The sequence below is a fragment of the Dipodomys merriami genome, unplaced genomic scaffold, assembly GCF_024711535.1.
Source record: "Dipodomys merriami isolate MVZ:Mamm:240054 unplaced genomic scaffold, mDipMer1.0.p SCAF_12, whole genome shotgun sequence".
Taxonomy (NCBI): domain Eukaryota; kingdom Metazoa; phylum Chordata; class Mammalia; order Rodentia; family Heteromyidae; genus Dipodomys; species Dipodomys merriami.
In genome coordinates, this window is record NW_027202493.1 from 28,264,558 (window position 1) to 28,282,408 (window position 17,851).

Below are 17,851 nucleotides of genomic sequence, written 5' to 3' on the forward strand. Positions count from 1 at the left end.
TCTTACTATTATGTCAATGTTCAGTTTAAAGAGAAAATTGGCCGGGCACTGGTGGCTCACGCCTATAATCCTAGCTACTCAGGAGGCTGAGATCTGAAGATCATGGTTAAAAGTCAGCCTGGGCAAGAAAGGCTATGAAACTGTTTATCGCTAATAAACCACTAGCCATTAGCTGAAGAACTGAGGGACAGTGCTCAGGCCCAGAGTTCAAGCCCCATGACTGACAGAGAGAGAGAGAGAGAGAGAGAGAGAGAGAGAGAGAGAGAGAGAGAGAGAGAGAGAGAGAGAGAGAGAGAGAGAGAGAGAGAGGGAGGGAGGGAGGGAGGGAGGGAGGGAGGAAGGAAGGAAGGAAGGAAGGAAGGAAGGAAGGAAGGAAGGAAGGAAAGAAAATAAATTACGCCTGGTCAATGGTGGCTCATATGTGTAATTCTAGATGTTCCAGAGGCGGAGACGTGAGAAGCAGGAAAATTCATGAGAATCTTATCTCCAATTAACCAGTCAAAAGTCAGAAATGGAGCTCTAGCTCAACTAGTAGTATGCTAGTGATAGCCTTGAGCAACAAACAAACAACAACTAAGAAAAACTCCTCAGAGACACTGCCCACACCCCAAGTTCAAACTCCAGAACCATCACACACAAAAAAAGAAAACTGTGTTTATTTTCCTATTTCTTGGTTCTGATTAAACAATTAACAACTTCTGAAATGAAATTCAAGCTACCTTAAGGAAGTAAATATATCATTACTAGAAGTTGTTTTGGACAATTTTAATTAGACTTGTGTTATATTACTTTTAGATACTTTTCTCAGATTTTAGGAAAGTATTATCTACAATGTTATTAGGGGACATGAAAAAGGAGATGGTCAGTCTTATAGCTACCTTGATCTTTAGTTTATTCCTTCTGGGAAAATCATATGCTTTGTAGCACACTATGAGGAAGAAAGTACACGGAGAGAAAATGAGGTATGTCAGGTTACCAATAAGCCAGTGTTTACAGTGGAAAATGGCATGAAAGAATGAAATATGGTGATGAAATAGATTGGATGAATTAAGACATTTAGTTGTAATCATAGAAAGCTATAGAAATTATTTGACTTGTCAGGTGAAGTCTGAAGAAGAGAGGACAGACACTAACGATCAACAGTGCCAGAGGAATGTAATTCCACCAAAGCAAACTGAATTTGCTATGGTTATGTTTGAAAGAAACGGTGAGTTTATGATACATGCAAGTTCTATGAGTGGAGTGATGTGGGATAAAACTGGATAGAACTGGAGAGTTAGCAGAAGTCAAATAATTTAGGGACTTAATGTGTGTATAGGGGAATTTTTATTTGAAGTATAGTGGTAATACATTGACACAGACTACAAAGGTGAATGGCATCATTCAGTGAGTATTGATCGGTGTTCTTCTGAATTTTGTGTGGAGATTCAATTGTCAGGATCAACTCAAAAGAACAATTCAGAAGAACAGTTGTGAGTATAATACCAATTATGAGTGCAATACAGTGAAACAGAATGGAGATGATGGCAGTTAGACTAGGAAGCTCACAATGGACCTGAAAACTACTTCTATGTTTTAGAAGTAGAAGGATTAAGACTTGCTAATAGATTATGTTTAAGAGACAGAGAACTATTACATCAAATTCTGAAACTCTTGAATGAGAAATTGCTTAATAAGTTTCAAAAAGATGAGGAAAACTGTGGAGAAATGGAATTGGAGATGACTAGTGAATTCTGCTTTCTATGTATTTTAGGAATGAGATGGTAAGAAATCTAATGGCTTTGCAGAGAAGTTTTGTTCTGGAAGCACAGATTTCAGTCCTCAAACACACATTATTTTGGGAGGATCAGAAATAAATGAGACTCTGCAGATAGGGGTATAAGAAAGCAAGAAAACGAATTCTAGATCATTAGAACTCCAAGTTGAGACTATCTACAGCAGAGGATACTGATCACAATGGACATTAAAGGAGAATGCAAAATAGTTTCTGGGAGATGGGCATTTATTTTCATTGAATAATAAAATTATTAGCACTGCTACATGATGGCACGTAGCAGAACTCTGGGACCCACTTGGAACCAGTTCCATTGGAGTACAGAACCAGATTAGAATGCTCAGAAGAGACAAAGAAGTAGAGAATAATGATCACTTATATTTAGAAATTCAAACTCTGTAAGAAATTAAAAGGATAAAAAAAATTAAGCTCCGAAGGGGAGCAGAAATATGGCCGTAGTTCAATGAAGATGTAAATGTAAAGACTTTTCCTTGGGCTTGCTTGTATTATTTTGTCAGTAACTTTGTGTTTATTTTTAAAACTTGTGGGAGCAAGAAGTTATCATGCTAATAGAAACACTATATTTGGGGAGAAAAAGGAGGTGGGGGAGAAAGGATACCAAACAAAGGTAGTTAACAAAAGTAGTCAAGTGTTTCTGTAGCCGGTGTAGAAAGTTACCGATCAATCCCCTGTAGAGAGGATGAAGAGAAACAAGAAATTGCATCTTCCGAAATGAGGAACAAAGATTGAGAGATGGATGTTAACTAATTTACAGTGTAAAGTCTTTTTTTTTTTTATGGAATGTGAGATAAGTTTGCCAACTGAAAGAAGGCATGTGAGATCTAAGAAGTGGAAATGGCATCAGATTAGTATGGGCATAAATAGTCATGGAATACATCAAAATTGTAAGGAAGTCTTTATTCTGAATTGTTGTAACAGGTGCTATGTCAAGAATATCGCATTGAGAAAAGATATCAGGCTCACCACAAAATTTGACAAAAACAGGTCATGGTTTTGTGGCCACAGAGCAGGCTGGTATGGAGTCAGATGATAAATATTAGTAAGAAGTGACATTGAGATTTAGGAATTCTTGTTAACTCCTTTAATATTCTTATTAAAGGCAGGTCAGGGTGATCAGAGATCATCAAGAAATGCTGGAAGGCATGAGATTTAATGAGAGATACAGGGTGGTACAATACCTAGCTTAGGGAGTACTCTCTGAATTGAGTTGTCAGAATTCTCACAGAACATGGTGTGTTACTCCCTGTCTCAAAATACCGAACATAGTTAATGTACAAAAACAAAATCATGGATTTTTGGATCACAGTTTTGGAAGGTTCCGGTCGTGGTCCTGTGGTTTCACTGCTTTTAGGACTGGTGAGACAGAGCACCTGGGAGGAGGGGGCCAGTACTTAGTAGAGCAAATCCACTCCATCACGAGCCAGGGAGCAATCAAAAGTGAGGGAAAGCGGGGACCCCAAAGTTGCTTCAAGAACTTGTATCCATCAGAAAGAATGACATTGCCCCATTTGTTAGGAAATGGAAAGGCTTGGAAAAAATTATATTAAGTGAAGTAAGCCAGGCCCAAAGAAACATAAGTCCCATGGTTTCCCTTATTTGCAATATCTAGTATATGTCTGAGTCAAGCAGAAAAGGTCAGAGAAAGTGATGTTAGAGAAATGAACCCTAAGATATGTATTCAAATGTTTTTTTTCTTTCATGCGATTGTTTCTAACGCATTTATAAGATAATTTCTTTGTTGCTTTGAATGTCCCTCCCCCACAGTATAACCCCTGCTTTCACTGTATTTGATGTCGGTATAATTTGTGGAAGGGAAGGGGAAAAACATGTCGTTTAAATAGGGATACAAGTGGACCCATTGCAACAATGAGATGTACAAGTCGTTATGTCGAAAACGAACTTTACAACTTTGGTGGGGGGGGGGGACGGGGAGGATGGGAAGGGATGGGAAGGGGAAACAAAGGAGGAGGCAACAATGCTTGATAAGAAATGTACTCATTATCTTGTCCATGTAATTGTAACCCCTCTGTACAGTATTTTCACAATAAAAAAATTTTTAAAAAAAGAAAAAAAAACTTGTATCCAATGACCTAACTACTTCTCACTAAACCCCACCTGTTAAAGGTTCTACCACCTTCCAGGAGCACCACAGTGGTAGGATGACCAAGACTTCAACACATAGTCTATTAGGGGGCATTCAACATCTGGCAACACTTCAAAGATGAACTTGGAAGCCCAAAGGTGAAATGAGGCCTTGTGTGGAGGGAGACTCCAGGGCATGCCTACAGTTTGTTGTTGTTGTTTCAAAGAATTACTGCTAGCATGAAACTCGTTAAAATGCATAGAAGTCTAAATCATTTTATGTATATACATGTGGCAAAAAAACGAAAAAGACGTATGTATTTTCAGAAGGATGAAAATTATTTGAGAGTAATGGCCTTGGTTTATATGAGAAAAAGCTTTGTTTGCTGCCTGTAATTTCTCACTTTTCCCATGTTGTATTGGACAAAGTGAGAGCTCCAGATTGAGCTTCCTCAAGAGCCTTCCCTGAATACTACAACTAGAAATACTGCCCTTCCTCAGAATTCCTAAAGAACATTCCTATTCTTCGTTTGTGGTTATCTATCTATCCATCCATCTATCTATCTATCTATCTATCTATCTATCTATCTATCTATCTATCTATCTATCTATCTATCTATCTATCTATCTATCTTCTTATATTTTATATAGATCTTTACTTATACAGATGTTCTTCTTAAGAAAATGTTTGTTTCTTCTACAGTACTTGGCACAGTTTTTGCTATCTAAATATCCAATAAATAAGCCTCAATTATATTCATAAGTATGATTAAATTGTTTTTCCATTGGGCACCTCATTTGTGCTCTCTGTATATATGTGTGGATATCTGTCTCTTTTTCTGAAGACAACTAAATTCCTTGACCTCTTGGGAATAGATAATTTTTGGAAGGAGGGGAATAAGTAAAGACTAATTTCACTTATCTTAAAATCTAGTTTTGTGGGCTGGGAAGGTGGCTCAGTGGTAGAGTGCTTGCTTTGTATGCATGAGGCCCTGGGTTCGATTCCTCAGCACCACATCAGCAGAAAAAGCTGGAAGGGCGCTGTGGCTCAAGAGATAGAATGCTAGCCTTGAGCTGAAGAGCTGAGGGACAGCACCCAGGGCCAGAATTCAGGCCCCACGACTGGCCAAAAAAAAAAAATCCAGTTTTGTAAATTTGCCATACAGAAATGTACCTGGAATATATTGAAAAATATTTAATAATGAATTTTGCCCTCTGAATTGAATCCACAACTGTCTAGTGCTCCAGTCATATGTTGGGGTCAGGAAGGTAATTTCAGAACATTGTACAAGAGGGTTAAGTATCTCAAATATTTTCACTGACATGGACAGTTTCCTCATGTGAAGCCTAAAACAAGAATTTCACTCATTAATACGGATTGTAAAATGTAAATATTTAAATCTAGATCTGTCCTTCAGAGATAAGATTTTAAACATGGACCAAAATTTGGCCTGGAATTGTATTTTTTCTTACATTGAAATCTAAGCATCAGGTAATGAAGACAGTTTTATTAATCAGATAACTTCTTCCCTTATTTATTGGGATCGTATCCTCCCACATACTTCTCAGGGAAAGAAGATAGACACATCGTTGTTAAAAGTGAAACAATTCTTCAACACAGTACTCATTTGTCAAAATTGTAATTTTTGAGGGCCAGGAAGGACACTTGAAGTAATATTTGTTCATCATATATTTAAAAATTTTTACCTTCACTCAGTGTAGATCTGTCTTTCTTCTCCACTCAGTATTTCATTTTTATTAATATACCTGATGGAAATAGTAGTAAACCTCATAATTGTTAACTTAGACAACTCAACATTTCAATAGAGGAAATCATAATAATTCATAAATATCATAAAATTTAGCAAGGTACTATGCCATGATTTTCCTCCAGATTTTTGATTCTGAACAATAGGTAGAGTGATGCTATTAGTAATCAGTTAGGGACACGGGGGAACTTGGGTTGATAAGACTGTGTTTTGTGGTTTTAGAAAGTGCCTTTTCTAGTGTTGACTGAGTGATACTGACCTCAGTCAAATTTCCAATTCATTAATGATGAATTAGATAATCTTTAGTCATTTTTCCAGCTTGCTTATTTACTAAAATATCTTCAGCACATTCCAGTCACTCATGAGTGCACATCAAACAACCACATACTCTTCCCTCCCAGAAACAGCATGAACTAACTATAAAATCAGCATCATAGAAATGTATGAGTAGTTGGGTAATTTATACAGAAATTGTACTTTTGTTACCTTAAAGTAAGTTCTTAGTTATGGAGAGAAATTAGGATCAAGAGTTTGTAAAAGTGAAAAATGAAATTTTTGTTCTTTTAGGCACAGGACTTCTGGTTAAATAATTCAACTTTGTTTTACTCAACATTGTTTCATAGCAACAAATTCCTTTCCCTACCACTTTTGTAACTAATCTGGAATCCCTTTTAGACACAGAAGCACATAAGCAGTAAGAAATGCATCTGGAATTAATTGCAATCTACAAAACAGGTATGCCCTAAAACTTGCAAATCCCTTGGAAAGAACAAATTCAAGTAGCTCAAGAGCAGTATTCTTAGCTCCCAAAATAAACATAAATGGTTTCTATCTTATAAACTCTGTAAATGAGTAAGTTTCCAAGTAACATGCCTAGAACATTCTTTGGCACATAATAGTCATTTAACAAAAGTTATAAAACAATCATAATTTTTATTCCTATTTATTTCGAATATTTTATTAAAGTAAGTGACTGCCTTGTGTACCTCCTTCTTACTGTGTGCTTTACAAAATTCATTGTAAACTTTAACAGCAGTTTTGTAAAGTATGTTTCCTTATCTATGTTTTATTAATGGAGCAACATAAGCTTAGAGTAAAATTACCATCATTATCTATACTTATAAACCAGTAGGATTTTCAGAATGTATGTTGGCTATATGTGTTGTTAGTGGAATATTATGAAAAACCTTTGAGGAATTAAATAACATCAGAAGGGAAAACAGAAACAGAAAACAATAGGTGTCATCTTCAATTTCCTATATGGTTATTAAAGCAAGAGAATTTACAGCAGTGCTAAGGGAGAAAACCAAGGATGGGCTTCACCATTATCATTTACTTTAATTCTTTTGGCTTCTCTTTAACCTTGAAGAAACTTTATTATTGTCAATAAACCCTTACAAACTCCTGACATGGATGCTTTCTTTGTGGCTGAAGTGCATTGCATATGTTCATGACAAAAATACTGCTACTGTTTTAAGAAGACATACTCGTTGTATTAAGTCCTATGGATTATAACTTTTGGATCCAACTGTTATCTGGCCACACTGAGATAGATGAGGGAACGATGGAAGCTGTTGAATTATTGTATTGTCCCAACACCTTGCATAAGAGGAGGCATGCAATTGCCAATGCAGAAATCACTGAAATATCAGGAGTTTGGATTCCATTTTCTGAAACTTTTCGTGTTGTCCCTTAGTTATTTTGAGAAGTCAGGGTGTGCTTTTCTAGTACATCTCCTACCCCCCATACTATTTTTTCCTCTTCCTACTCTCTTTCACTCCTTCATCCTTATAGGCTTATTGGGCCCTAAATACCCAAGCATCCTTCTCCCACAAAAAAAAGGCCCTCAAGTTCCACAAAAATTAATAAGGCTCTGACTGACTTCTCCTTGATTTACCTTGTGTTTAACATATTGCACATATTATTACTTGCCATCTCTATGAATCTTTGCAGCAGGTAGAAATAGATATCCTAGCTGTTCTATTCAAAGCAATATAAACAAAAAAGTCAAACACAAATATTTCTTTGCAAAGGGGAACAACATATACATATATTAGCTTAATAAATTCAACTCAAATTTAACAAAAATGAAATATAAATTATCCTAGAAAACATACAAAAGGATTTTACCTTGAGTAAGCACTGGGTTATTTAGATTAATGGTGGTTTATTTAATTTTTATAGCATTCTTGTGTAGTGTCCAAGGTCATGCGTGATAAGTGGAGAAGCTAAGATTCAAATACAATTTTATACATACATATGTGTGTATATATATATATATATATGCCCAAAACACACACGAAAGATTTTATTATACTATACATGTGTGCTCTTCTAAAACAAGTTTTCTTAGAAAACTCAAAGTTGACTATGGCATCGTGTTAGACATCTTTGGGTATGCAAAAGTGTTATTTTAGTAACAGGTATATAGGATTGGGAAAATGGAAATTATACAAGAAAAACAGATTATGATTAACAGCTAATATGTTTTGAGAACTGACCATGCTATACTATTGAATGAGTATCTATTAATATAATCATTTCCCTTGTTTACTGTTATTACCTCTACTACTATTATGGATGGATGTATAATCATCCTTGAGCACACAATATATACAAAGGACGTGGCTTTTCATATGTTACCATTGCTATGAGTGCTATGAAGCCCTTCAAAGTTTTGGAATAAGCAGATCTACACTGAGTCATAAAAGAGAAAGGAAATGGAATTGCAAACAGTTTTGTACATCACTAATATGAAAATTTGAGACCTCCCATGTATCAACCACATAATAATTTTAATTTCCAGTTTAATTATAAAGCTTTCTTGTAGTGTGGTCATAGCATAATTATATACAGAAAAGTTAAGCAAAATCAAAGGTTCAGAAAAACTAAACATAATTCATAGCACAGAAGACCAGTTTGGTGCAATAGCTAAAAAGAAATTTCAGCTTATAACTTCAGGATCAGTTATATATGAGGAAAGAATAGAATATTGACTCCTACTTCACATTATGCTCAAAAATCAAGTTTAAGTTCAAAGTAGCTCAAATATGAAAGTAAAATTTAAAGGAGTCTAGACAGAAATACAGGGTAATACTTTCATGATTTGGGTAGGTAAGGAAGTTTAAAAGAATATACAAAAAATATTAACCGTGGAGAAAATTTTCAGACAAAAGCGTTTCTCCAAAAGTCATTTATGAGTGAGTAAAACAAATTATACAACAGGAGATACTTGCAATACACATAAGAATATTTAATAAAGATTAATACCCAGAATACTCAAGGAGCTCTTACGAATCAGTAACAAATAAGTCAGCCAACAAAAAGGAATAAAAAGCTTCTACTTGTCACTTCTACAAGAGCAAATTCCACATCCAGATGAGTGCTCATTATCATCAGTCAACCAAAACCTTTCATTGAGCACAATGAGATATTATCACATATCAATTTGGATGACTGAAAACAACTGGATTACTAGCTGACAAAGATATGGAGCAAGGGTATGCATATACATTCTCAGGTGTAAGTTGGTACAAGTAGTTTGGAAAATGATTTGGCCATATCTACAAAGAAAAATGTATATTTACTTTGAGTAATAAACTCAATATATGACATTGACTGAAAGACCTTAGACCAAGGATTAGATAAATTGTGGTAGTTGGTAAAGTGGAAAACCAGAGAACAATGAAACAAATCGCTTCACATAAGGATCAATTTTTCACACGTAGGTTAAGGGAAAGCGACTGATCGCTATAAATTATATACTGTAGGATTCTATCTAGCTAAATTCAAAGAAAAATGTGTAAAAACTAGTTAGGGTAGAAGCAATGAGAACAATGTTAATTGTATTTGGTAGAGATATAAATGATAAAAAGACTAAAGAGAACTGTCTGTCTTCCCTTTGGAATGATAACAGCGATGAATCAATGTGTATAACTCTATTAAAGTGTAACTTGCTCACATTTCTAATGAATAATTACATTAATTAAAAATTTGAAGTACGTGGTGGCTTTAAAGCGCATAATAGCTCGTTTCTATAATCTCAGCTACTTGGCAAGTAGAGTTTAGGAGGATTGTGGTTTATCATCCCAGATAGACGGTACCTATTAATAATTTGGTTTCTCAGGACAAGAGACGACATATGTGACAACTATAAAACTTTTTCCATTTAAAAAAGTTTAGTTAGTTGGGCACTGGTGGCTCTGTAATCCTAGCTACTCAGGAGGTGTGGAGATCTGAGGATTTTGTGGTTCAAAGCCAGCCCTGGCAGGAAAGTCCGTGAAACTCTTATCTCCAATAAACACTCAGAAAACTGGAAGTGGTGCTTTAGCCCAAGTGGTAGAGCACTCGCCTTGAGCTGAAGAGCTGAGGGACAGCGCTCAGGCCCAGAGTTCAAGCCCCATAACCGACAGAAAAAAAAAAACCAGTTTAGTACATTTCTTATGTTATTAAATGAATAATTTACCAGTGATCCTCTCTTTTATGACAAAATATATTTATACTGATTTAAGAAAATTAAAATATTAATGTAACTTGACCAAGTAGAGACTCACGTAATTCTGGAGGAATTAGTACTAGTATTTTATGATTAAATGTATTATCTATAACAATAAACCTAAAGGTTTATGAAAACACCTGTTTCTAACCCTTAGCTTGATGAGAGACTGATCTTGGATTTTTTTTTTTTTTTTTTTTGGACAGGCTTATGCTAGCAAAGATTTGGAGGGACAACTGCGGTCCGTGTCAAGTGTCGATGAACTCATGACTGTCCTCTACCCAGAATACTGGAAAATGTATAAGTGCCAGTTGAGGAAAGGAGGCTGGCAACACAACAAAGACCAGGCCAATCACAACACAAGGACAGAAGACACTGTAACATTTGCTGCAGCACATTATAATGCAGAGATCTTGAAAAGTAAGTAGGGGAGAGAGAAATCTGTAAGAAGCTCATATCAAACTGTTGAAAGTTGTCTAGATTGTCCTATCATTTCAGCCTTTGTACTCTTGAGTATGCTTTATTGCCTAAAGAGGTAGACAAAATGGAAATAAAAGGATTACTTAGAAATAGAACATACTGTGATTTCACTTTGAGTGTTAAAGGGATTTTTGAAAGACAGAGAGAAAACATGTGTGTCAATACACACTGGCTTTTAAAATTGAGGTAGTAACCTGTCAGAAAGTTTTAGATATATCCAGTTAATCATGCAAACTTTCCATATCATTGCAATAGTTTTATACAATATTGTTTTGGACTTAGAAATGCCTTAATTTCTCACAAAACAAACCCAAATCACCTTTAGAAATGATACTTTTGCTTTGGTGCCTCAAAGATAACTGGATCTGAGCTTGGTTTTTATAAAGCTGATGAGTTATCTAGTGTGCATTGTCACATATGGCATACTCAAAACTGGTTGGTTAATTTAAAAACAATGATAATAAAAACAAGAATTATCATTAAATGTTATATATCACTCACTACAAATAGTGACATTGCAAAACATTTTCAGAGCAAAACAAGAAAAAAAATTGCTTTGTGGTTGAATATCCAACGGTATATACGTTCCCTCTTTTTTTTCCAAAACATTATATTTGGGGTCATACCAAAAAAAAAAAAACTAGAGTTATAGGTAAGCCACAGATCCCACACAGAGAAACAAATTCCAAGAGAAAATAAAAAAGGGAACAGGAAATAAGATTTTTTTCTGAAAATAAAAATGCCAGTTTAGGCTACAAGACCTGATTGTTGTAATCTAGCCTTGTTTTGTGCTACGCTACTGGCCTGACATTACTTAAATTTGCCAATTAGTTTACCTGAGAATAATTTTTGAGTCCAAAATTATAGTCCAATTCTCATTTACATCTCAGTTTAAAACGAAAACATACTGTTCATACTTATCAGGACCATGCAAGTAGTTCATGCTGGAGCAAATGAGCATGACTCTATTTTTGCACCTCTTATAAACACCCACATATTAAATTTCCACCTTCATAAGCAAGGAAAACCAAACACAAGTGCTGTAATTTTTAGAAAGCATAACTTTAATTTAGCTTGTTAGATGGCTGTACTAAGGAGTTTTTAAAGGAGATACCTTTAGCTATTCTGTTAAAGATTATATCGTATATATACTATTCACTAGGCCAGCTATCATCTTTTCAGTTTGTTTATTTTTAATTCCCTAAACGTATGCACAGTACAAAATTGAGATCTGAAAGCAAATGTGACTTCCAACTGCTGTGGGCTCTCCCTGCCTGGTGGATTCTGTGTAACTTATGGAACTTCCCTGTGACTCGACAGGTATTGATAATGAGTGGAGAAAGACTCAATGCATGCCCCGGGAGGTGTGTATAGATGTGGGGAAGGAGTTTGGAGCAGCCACAAACACCTTCTTTAAACCTCCATGTGTGTCCGTCTACAGATGTGGGGGCTGCTGCAACAGCGAGGGTCTACAGTGCATGAACACCAGCACAGGTTACCTCAGCAAGACGGTAGGTACGCTGCATCTCAGCTTCACCTGAGAGCATTCTCCGTGACTTGGAGAACAAGGGGTGGAAACTTGTGGTCCCACTAAAGTAGTTTATTTCAGGTCAAAGTTGCTAACATCATCTCTGGGAAATGAAGTAAATGTATCCATTTTTTTGGCTTTGATAATAGAAGATTAGGAAGAAAGTAATGCTTTATGAAATCTTTACATACAGTAGCAATTCAAACCCTGCAGAAGAAAATAATGAATCTATACCTATTCATATATATGTATCTATATGTACATGTATCTATATGTATCTATATTTATACACATACATATATGTGTATAAATGTATTTGTATAACATATATAAGTATGTATGTATCACTATACGAATAAGTACCTTCGTTTGGCACTAAAATGCCTCACATGGTTGTAGAGATACAGCAAAATTGCATAATAAAATATGTAATTGCATACATTTATAATTTGTCCATTTTATGCAAAATGATGTGATATTGAAATAACTCTTCACATGAAGTAAAGATAATTCTGCAGTAAAGATAATTCTGCTTATAAATCTTAAATATTTTTAGTAACTTCCAAAGTTCATCACATTAGCCAGGCACTTGTGGCTCACGCCTGTAATCCTAGCTACTCAAGAGGCTGAGATCTGATTGCAGTTCAAAGCCAGCCTGGGCAGAAAAGTCACGGTGAGACTCTTAACTCCAATTAACCATGAGAAAACTGGAAATGGTGCTGTGGCTCAAAGTGGTAGAGTGCTAGCCTTGGGCAAGAGTGCTCAGGGACAGCTCTCAGTTCCTGAGTTCAAACCATACAACTGACAACAAAAAAAAAAGTTCTTCATATTAGATGTAAGCTTATCATAAATAACCAACAAATCTCTTAAGGTTAAGCTTGGACAAGGGTTTTTAGAGCAGATGCACAGATCACATTGCAGATTGTATATGAGGAAGCTGGCTATTCGAGAACAGTTTATGGACTGAAGTTAACAGTGGAATATTGTTGTGTCCAAAGTTCCTCATACGTTTGAGAGATTCTGTGTTGTGGATTGGCCTGAAGCAAACTTCTCCATGAAAGACAAAATCTCAAGCTGCCGGTCTAAAGCCTTTTGCAAGTTGAGAGTAGGACCAGAATTTGAAATATTTATTCAAAACTATCCTTTGAGCCAGGGACTGGTAGCTCACACCTGTAATCCTAGCTACTCAGAAGAGATCTGAGGATCACAGTTCAAAGCCAGCCAAGGCAGAGTTTGTGAAACTCTTATCTCCATTAAACTACCCAGAAAAAAACAGAAGTGGCACTGGACCTTAAGTGTTAGAGCATAGTAGCCTTGAGAAAAAGAATCTTAGGGACAGTACCCAGGCCCTGAATTCAAGCTCCAGGACTGGCACACAAAACAATAAAGGAAAGAAAGCAAACAAACAATAAAACCTGTCCTTTTAGCATTGTAATAAAGAAAACGTTTTCGAAAAATATTATATTCTTAGATTTAATTTGTAGAATGGGAAAGGATAGTAAATTAACATGTTAATTACATAAACATGGTAGCTGAACTACAGAGCCAGTTGAACCTGCTAGATTTTAATATAAATAGATGTGGAAATTAAGATGACTGTTTTAATTCTGCCAACGGCATGTCCCCACATTGTTGAAATTTGGTCTTTGAGATTCACTTCAGGCACCAGGAGTTGGGGAAACATTGTGACTCGAGTAAAGGAGGCATAAAATACTAGCAGCATCAAAGTAGGGTTAGTGTTCAGTGATGGTGCAGAAATCATTGAAAGACGTTTAGGCAGGTGACTGATATCAGATTTGTGTGTGTTACCCTATCATCCTGACAAGCAGGTAGGTAGGAGATAGACTTGAATGAAGGGAGAACATAGCAGCAGGGCCATCAAAAATATCTTGGAGTGATACAAACAATGGTAGACACAGAGATTCCAGATACTTGGTGCAACACTGATCATTTCCCCAAAATACTTCTCATCCAGCTCTGCACTTTTTATCTACTCTCTGCTCTTTCTAGTGATGACTCCCAAACCTTTGATCACCAGTTTACCCAACGTTGCTCCTGATTCCCATACTTCCTGCATATTTGGCTTTCTCTTAGATAGATTGAAGTCAGTTGTTTCACGTTGATGTCATGTTCTGTCCCATCCTCCCAAATTCGACAAGCAAGTAAATATTCTTTTTTTTTCTTTTGTGATTTTTAAAAAAAAATTATCTTTAAGTACTTGTACAAGAGAGTTGCCATTTAACAAAGCAGTTAAAAAAACAAAAAGCAATTCATGAATACAATGCATCTTGACCAGTGTCACCCCTTTTTCTTTTTACTTTGTTTTACTTTTTCTTTTTACTTTTTGTTCTCTCAAGCATCATTAGTCTAATTAAAAGCCCAGTCAGTGACTCCAGTTTGTAGATATCTCTTCCAAAGATCTCTAAGACACACTTAGGGTCCTCATTCTACTGATCTCATTCTGGTGTAGCCACATTTATTTCTCACTTGGACCAGATCAATGCGTTGTCTCATATTGCAATTCTTATTTCCCTCCAATCTGTTTGCTTCATTTTACTAGTTTTTCTGAAAACTTTTCAGTCGCATTTCATGCTTGACGCTGAGCCAGCAGTATTAGTGACTGATTGCCTGTCTGTTGTGATTAGTACAAATGAATTAAATTGTTAAACATTTGAAAAGGCATCCTTCTTTAAGACAAAGCATTTCCAGTTACCTGATTTTCTGTCTTTCATGTCTGCTTCCTGATTCTCCACCCTCATTTGTCACTGTTCGTCCCTCAAAAACGACTTTCCACCAGCACACAGGTTCTTTTAGCTCTTAGATTTTGTCAGTATCTCTCATTAGCATGTACATTATAATGTGTGTAATGTTTGAAACAACACCTCACACAAGATCTTCATATTCCCACATATGTAGTTACTTTCTATTTATCCTGAGGCCAAAATATAAGTTCAATTTCCATGATACCCTTTTGGCTCATAGTTTGCTAATGTGATCTCATTTATCTGTTAGATCATTTTAAATCCTAGTACCTAAATTCCATTAAAGCATAAATTGAATTCGGTTATTAATCCGGAATATAGAGGAATAGTTGGTACATGGTAAACTTGGAAATAAATAGAAATAAGTTCAAAATCAAAAGCACATTTTCGCATATGTTAATTTTGAGTCTGAATGTCATTTTGGTACAAATACCAGAAGTGTTGGATGTATTATTCTCATGAAATGATTGTGTTTTTCAATACAAATTTATTAGGAAGAAACTTATTGATAAACATTATTTGAAGCCCTAGTACATACATTAATAGAGAATTCATTTAGCAGAAACAAAGAACAAAATTTATTGTCAAACGAAAAGCCAAGAATTATCATTCATTAACTCATGTATTTCTTGGATTTTTAGTATCATAATTTTCTCTTAAAATATTCCATGCAAAAATTTTATTTACACCAAGAGAATAATTTTAACTGAAATTCACTTAAGTAAGTGATGTTTTATACCGTGTTTTACAACTAGAATACAGTAGTGGCCTATAGATATTTTTTCCCAGTGAAGTGTACGATATTTCCAAACAACTAAGTATTCACCAAATTCAAAATAAGGGAACCTATGCAGACAGAGATGTACAAAGATTTTTGGAAATATATCCAAGGAAGTTTACAAAGCAGAGGAAGCTGTAGCGGGAAACTCCTGAGGCCATTTCAATTAGTATTGTGATTTGTAATATACTTAAGAAATTTCTTTATCTTGTTTATTCAAAATATTCTATTCTTTATCCTAAGTTTATTCAAAATATATTATTAAGGTAATATATATGGAGTGTGAGAACTTATTTCAATATAAAAAGAAGTCTTTTTAATGTGACATTTTCTGAAGGAAAAGAAAAATACTTGATTTTTTTGTTTGCTAGAGTTCCAGGTACCTTAGTAATTTTAGTCACCATTTGGAATTTTTTTTATGTTCTAAGGATCATGTACTTTATGTTGAACTCAAGTGGCTTTTGTTTTATAGAAGCTTCACAGAAATGTTTGTATGGGGCTCTGTGAAGGGTGGGTTATCAGAATGTGTGCAAAGAAGCCAGCCATTTGTTGAAAAGTAAAACCATATGCATGGAGCATTCCAAAGTGAACTGATCAATAACAACTTCAAAGTCTCCCACTACAAGTATCTAAGTGGCTTTGAAAACTTCCTCCATTGGCTGACTTTTTGACCTCTTCCATAAGCAGATGTTGTATTTTCTTACAAGAAGTTGTATTGTTAAGAGACAAAACTAACAAAGAAATAGCAGTAGAATTCTGTAGAAGGTATGATATTTTGTGAGGAAAATAGAAGCAGAAGGAAGTCATCAGCCTCCAAGTGACAGTTTTGGGGTTAAAAGTTATTGGAATCCTCCTGTTTGCCTCATGTACTTTACTGAAGATAGAACTGAAGAAAATTTTCTAATTCCATGGGGGTCTTGTGCATCCATTAGTGTTGAACTAAACATACCTATCATGTATGTGAGCTAATTCTGACAGACTGAAATAAATATATAATTCAATATTTCTGTCTCCAAAGAAACATATCTACTTTTCCACTGTTTTGGAAAAAAAACTAGCATAAGCATATGTACTGCAAATGCATCCCAGACTATATTTGACTTAAAAAAAGTTATACAGCAAAGTACACTCAAAACTAAGTGAACGATATAATGAAATTAGGTGCTGTTATATTGCAGTGTAGTTAGAGATGTTTCTTCCAGTAATTAAATGTAATGCTATAGCAGTCTGAAGTCATAATTTATTCCAATCACATGTATTCACCAAGTAGAATGTGATTCATATTGTATCTTTAGCAAATTAATATTTGACAGACATAGTAGTTGAAAACTAAGTTTTATCCTGATGTGGAAAAGAAACAACACAAATAAGAATGTTCAGAAGTTTCTTTAAGAGTAACCTTTGCCCTAAGAAAACAATGAAGGCATCTGTGAAAAATACTACATTTGTCCAAATAAAATATTGATACTGTTCACAAATTTTATCTAGTTTTTCTAAAACTCTAGATTTGGAGTTTTAACTTGAATTATAGCACCATCTATGAATTTTAACAATATGCTAAAATTAATTTGGTGTTACTTGTAAATCTGTAGGGCGATGTGCTGTCTGCTATTCTTTCCAGACCTGATCAAAGTTTGAAAAGCTCCTGATTGCTATCCATATAGTTGGAATGATTGGTTGAAATGTCAACTGAAACTCTCCATTCACATTTTTAATATTCTTTAATATTGTGTAGTTTGCATCTGATTTTATAGACAGACATAATGTTTGTTTTGTTTTGTCTTTTGTAATTTAATGGACTCAACTTTGGAATATTTAATCTAAATGAAATATGATAGGAAAAGAAACTAAGATGGTTGTGCTTTAGTTATACAGATGTTTTAAAAGAGAGAACTGGAGGATCACATCTATATTCATGCACACATTTTGAATTTAGTAGGAAACAGTATTACAGGATACTAGGTAAGGAAGTTCAACACCTTTTCTCTTCAATAGCTTATAAGACAAGTTGGAACTGAAATGTTGCTTTACAACTGTTGCTAGGCTGGGTAAACAAACTATTGTTTCAAAATGTATTTTATTTGAAGTCCATTCTTGTGGGCAAGAATTGGCCATTTAATATTCCTTGTAAAGAAAACTGGTAGTCACCACCACAGACATAA

At 35.0% G+C, this 17,851-nt stretch overlaps 1 protein-coding gene across 1 annotated transcript in view; it reads left to right on the plus strand.

Annotated features, from left to right (window-relative positions):
- Vegfc (vascular endothelial growth factor C) overlaps window positions 1–17,851 on the plus strand; it is a 97,599-nt gene that overhangs the window by 52,127 nt on the left and 27,621 nt on the right. Inside the window, exons 2-3 of the mRNA XM_070016448.1 lie at window positions 10,348–10,561; window positions 11,942–12,132. Of these exons, the coding sequence (XP_069872549.1) occupies window positions 10,348–10,561; window positions 11,942–12,132 (405 nt within the window). The remainder of the gene's footprint in view (window positions 1–10,347; window positions 10,562–11,941; window positions 12,133–17,851) is intronic.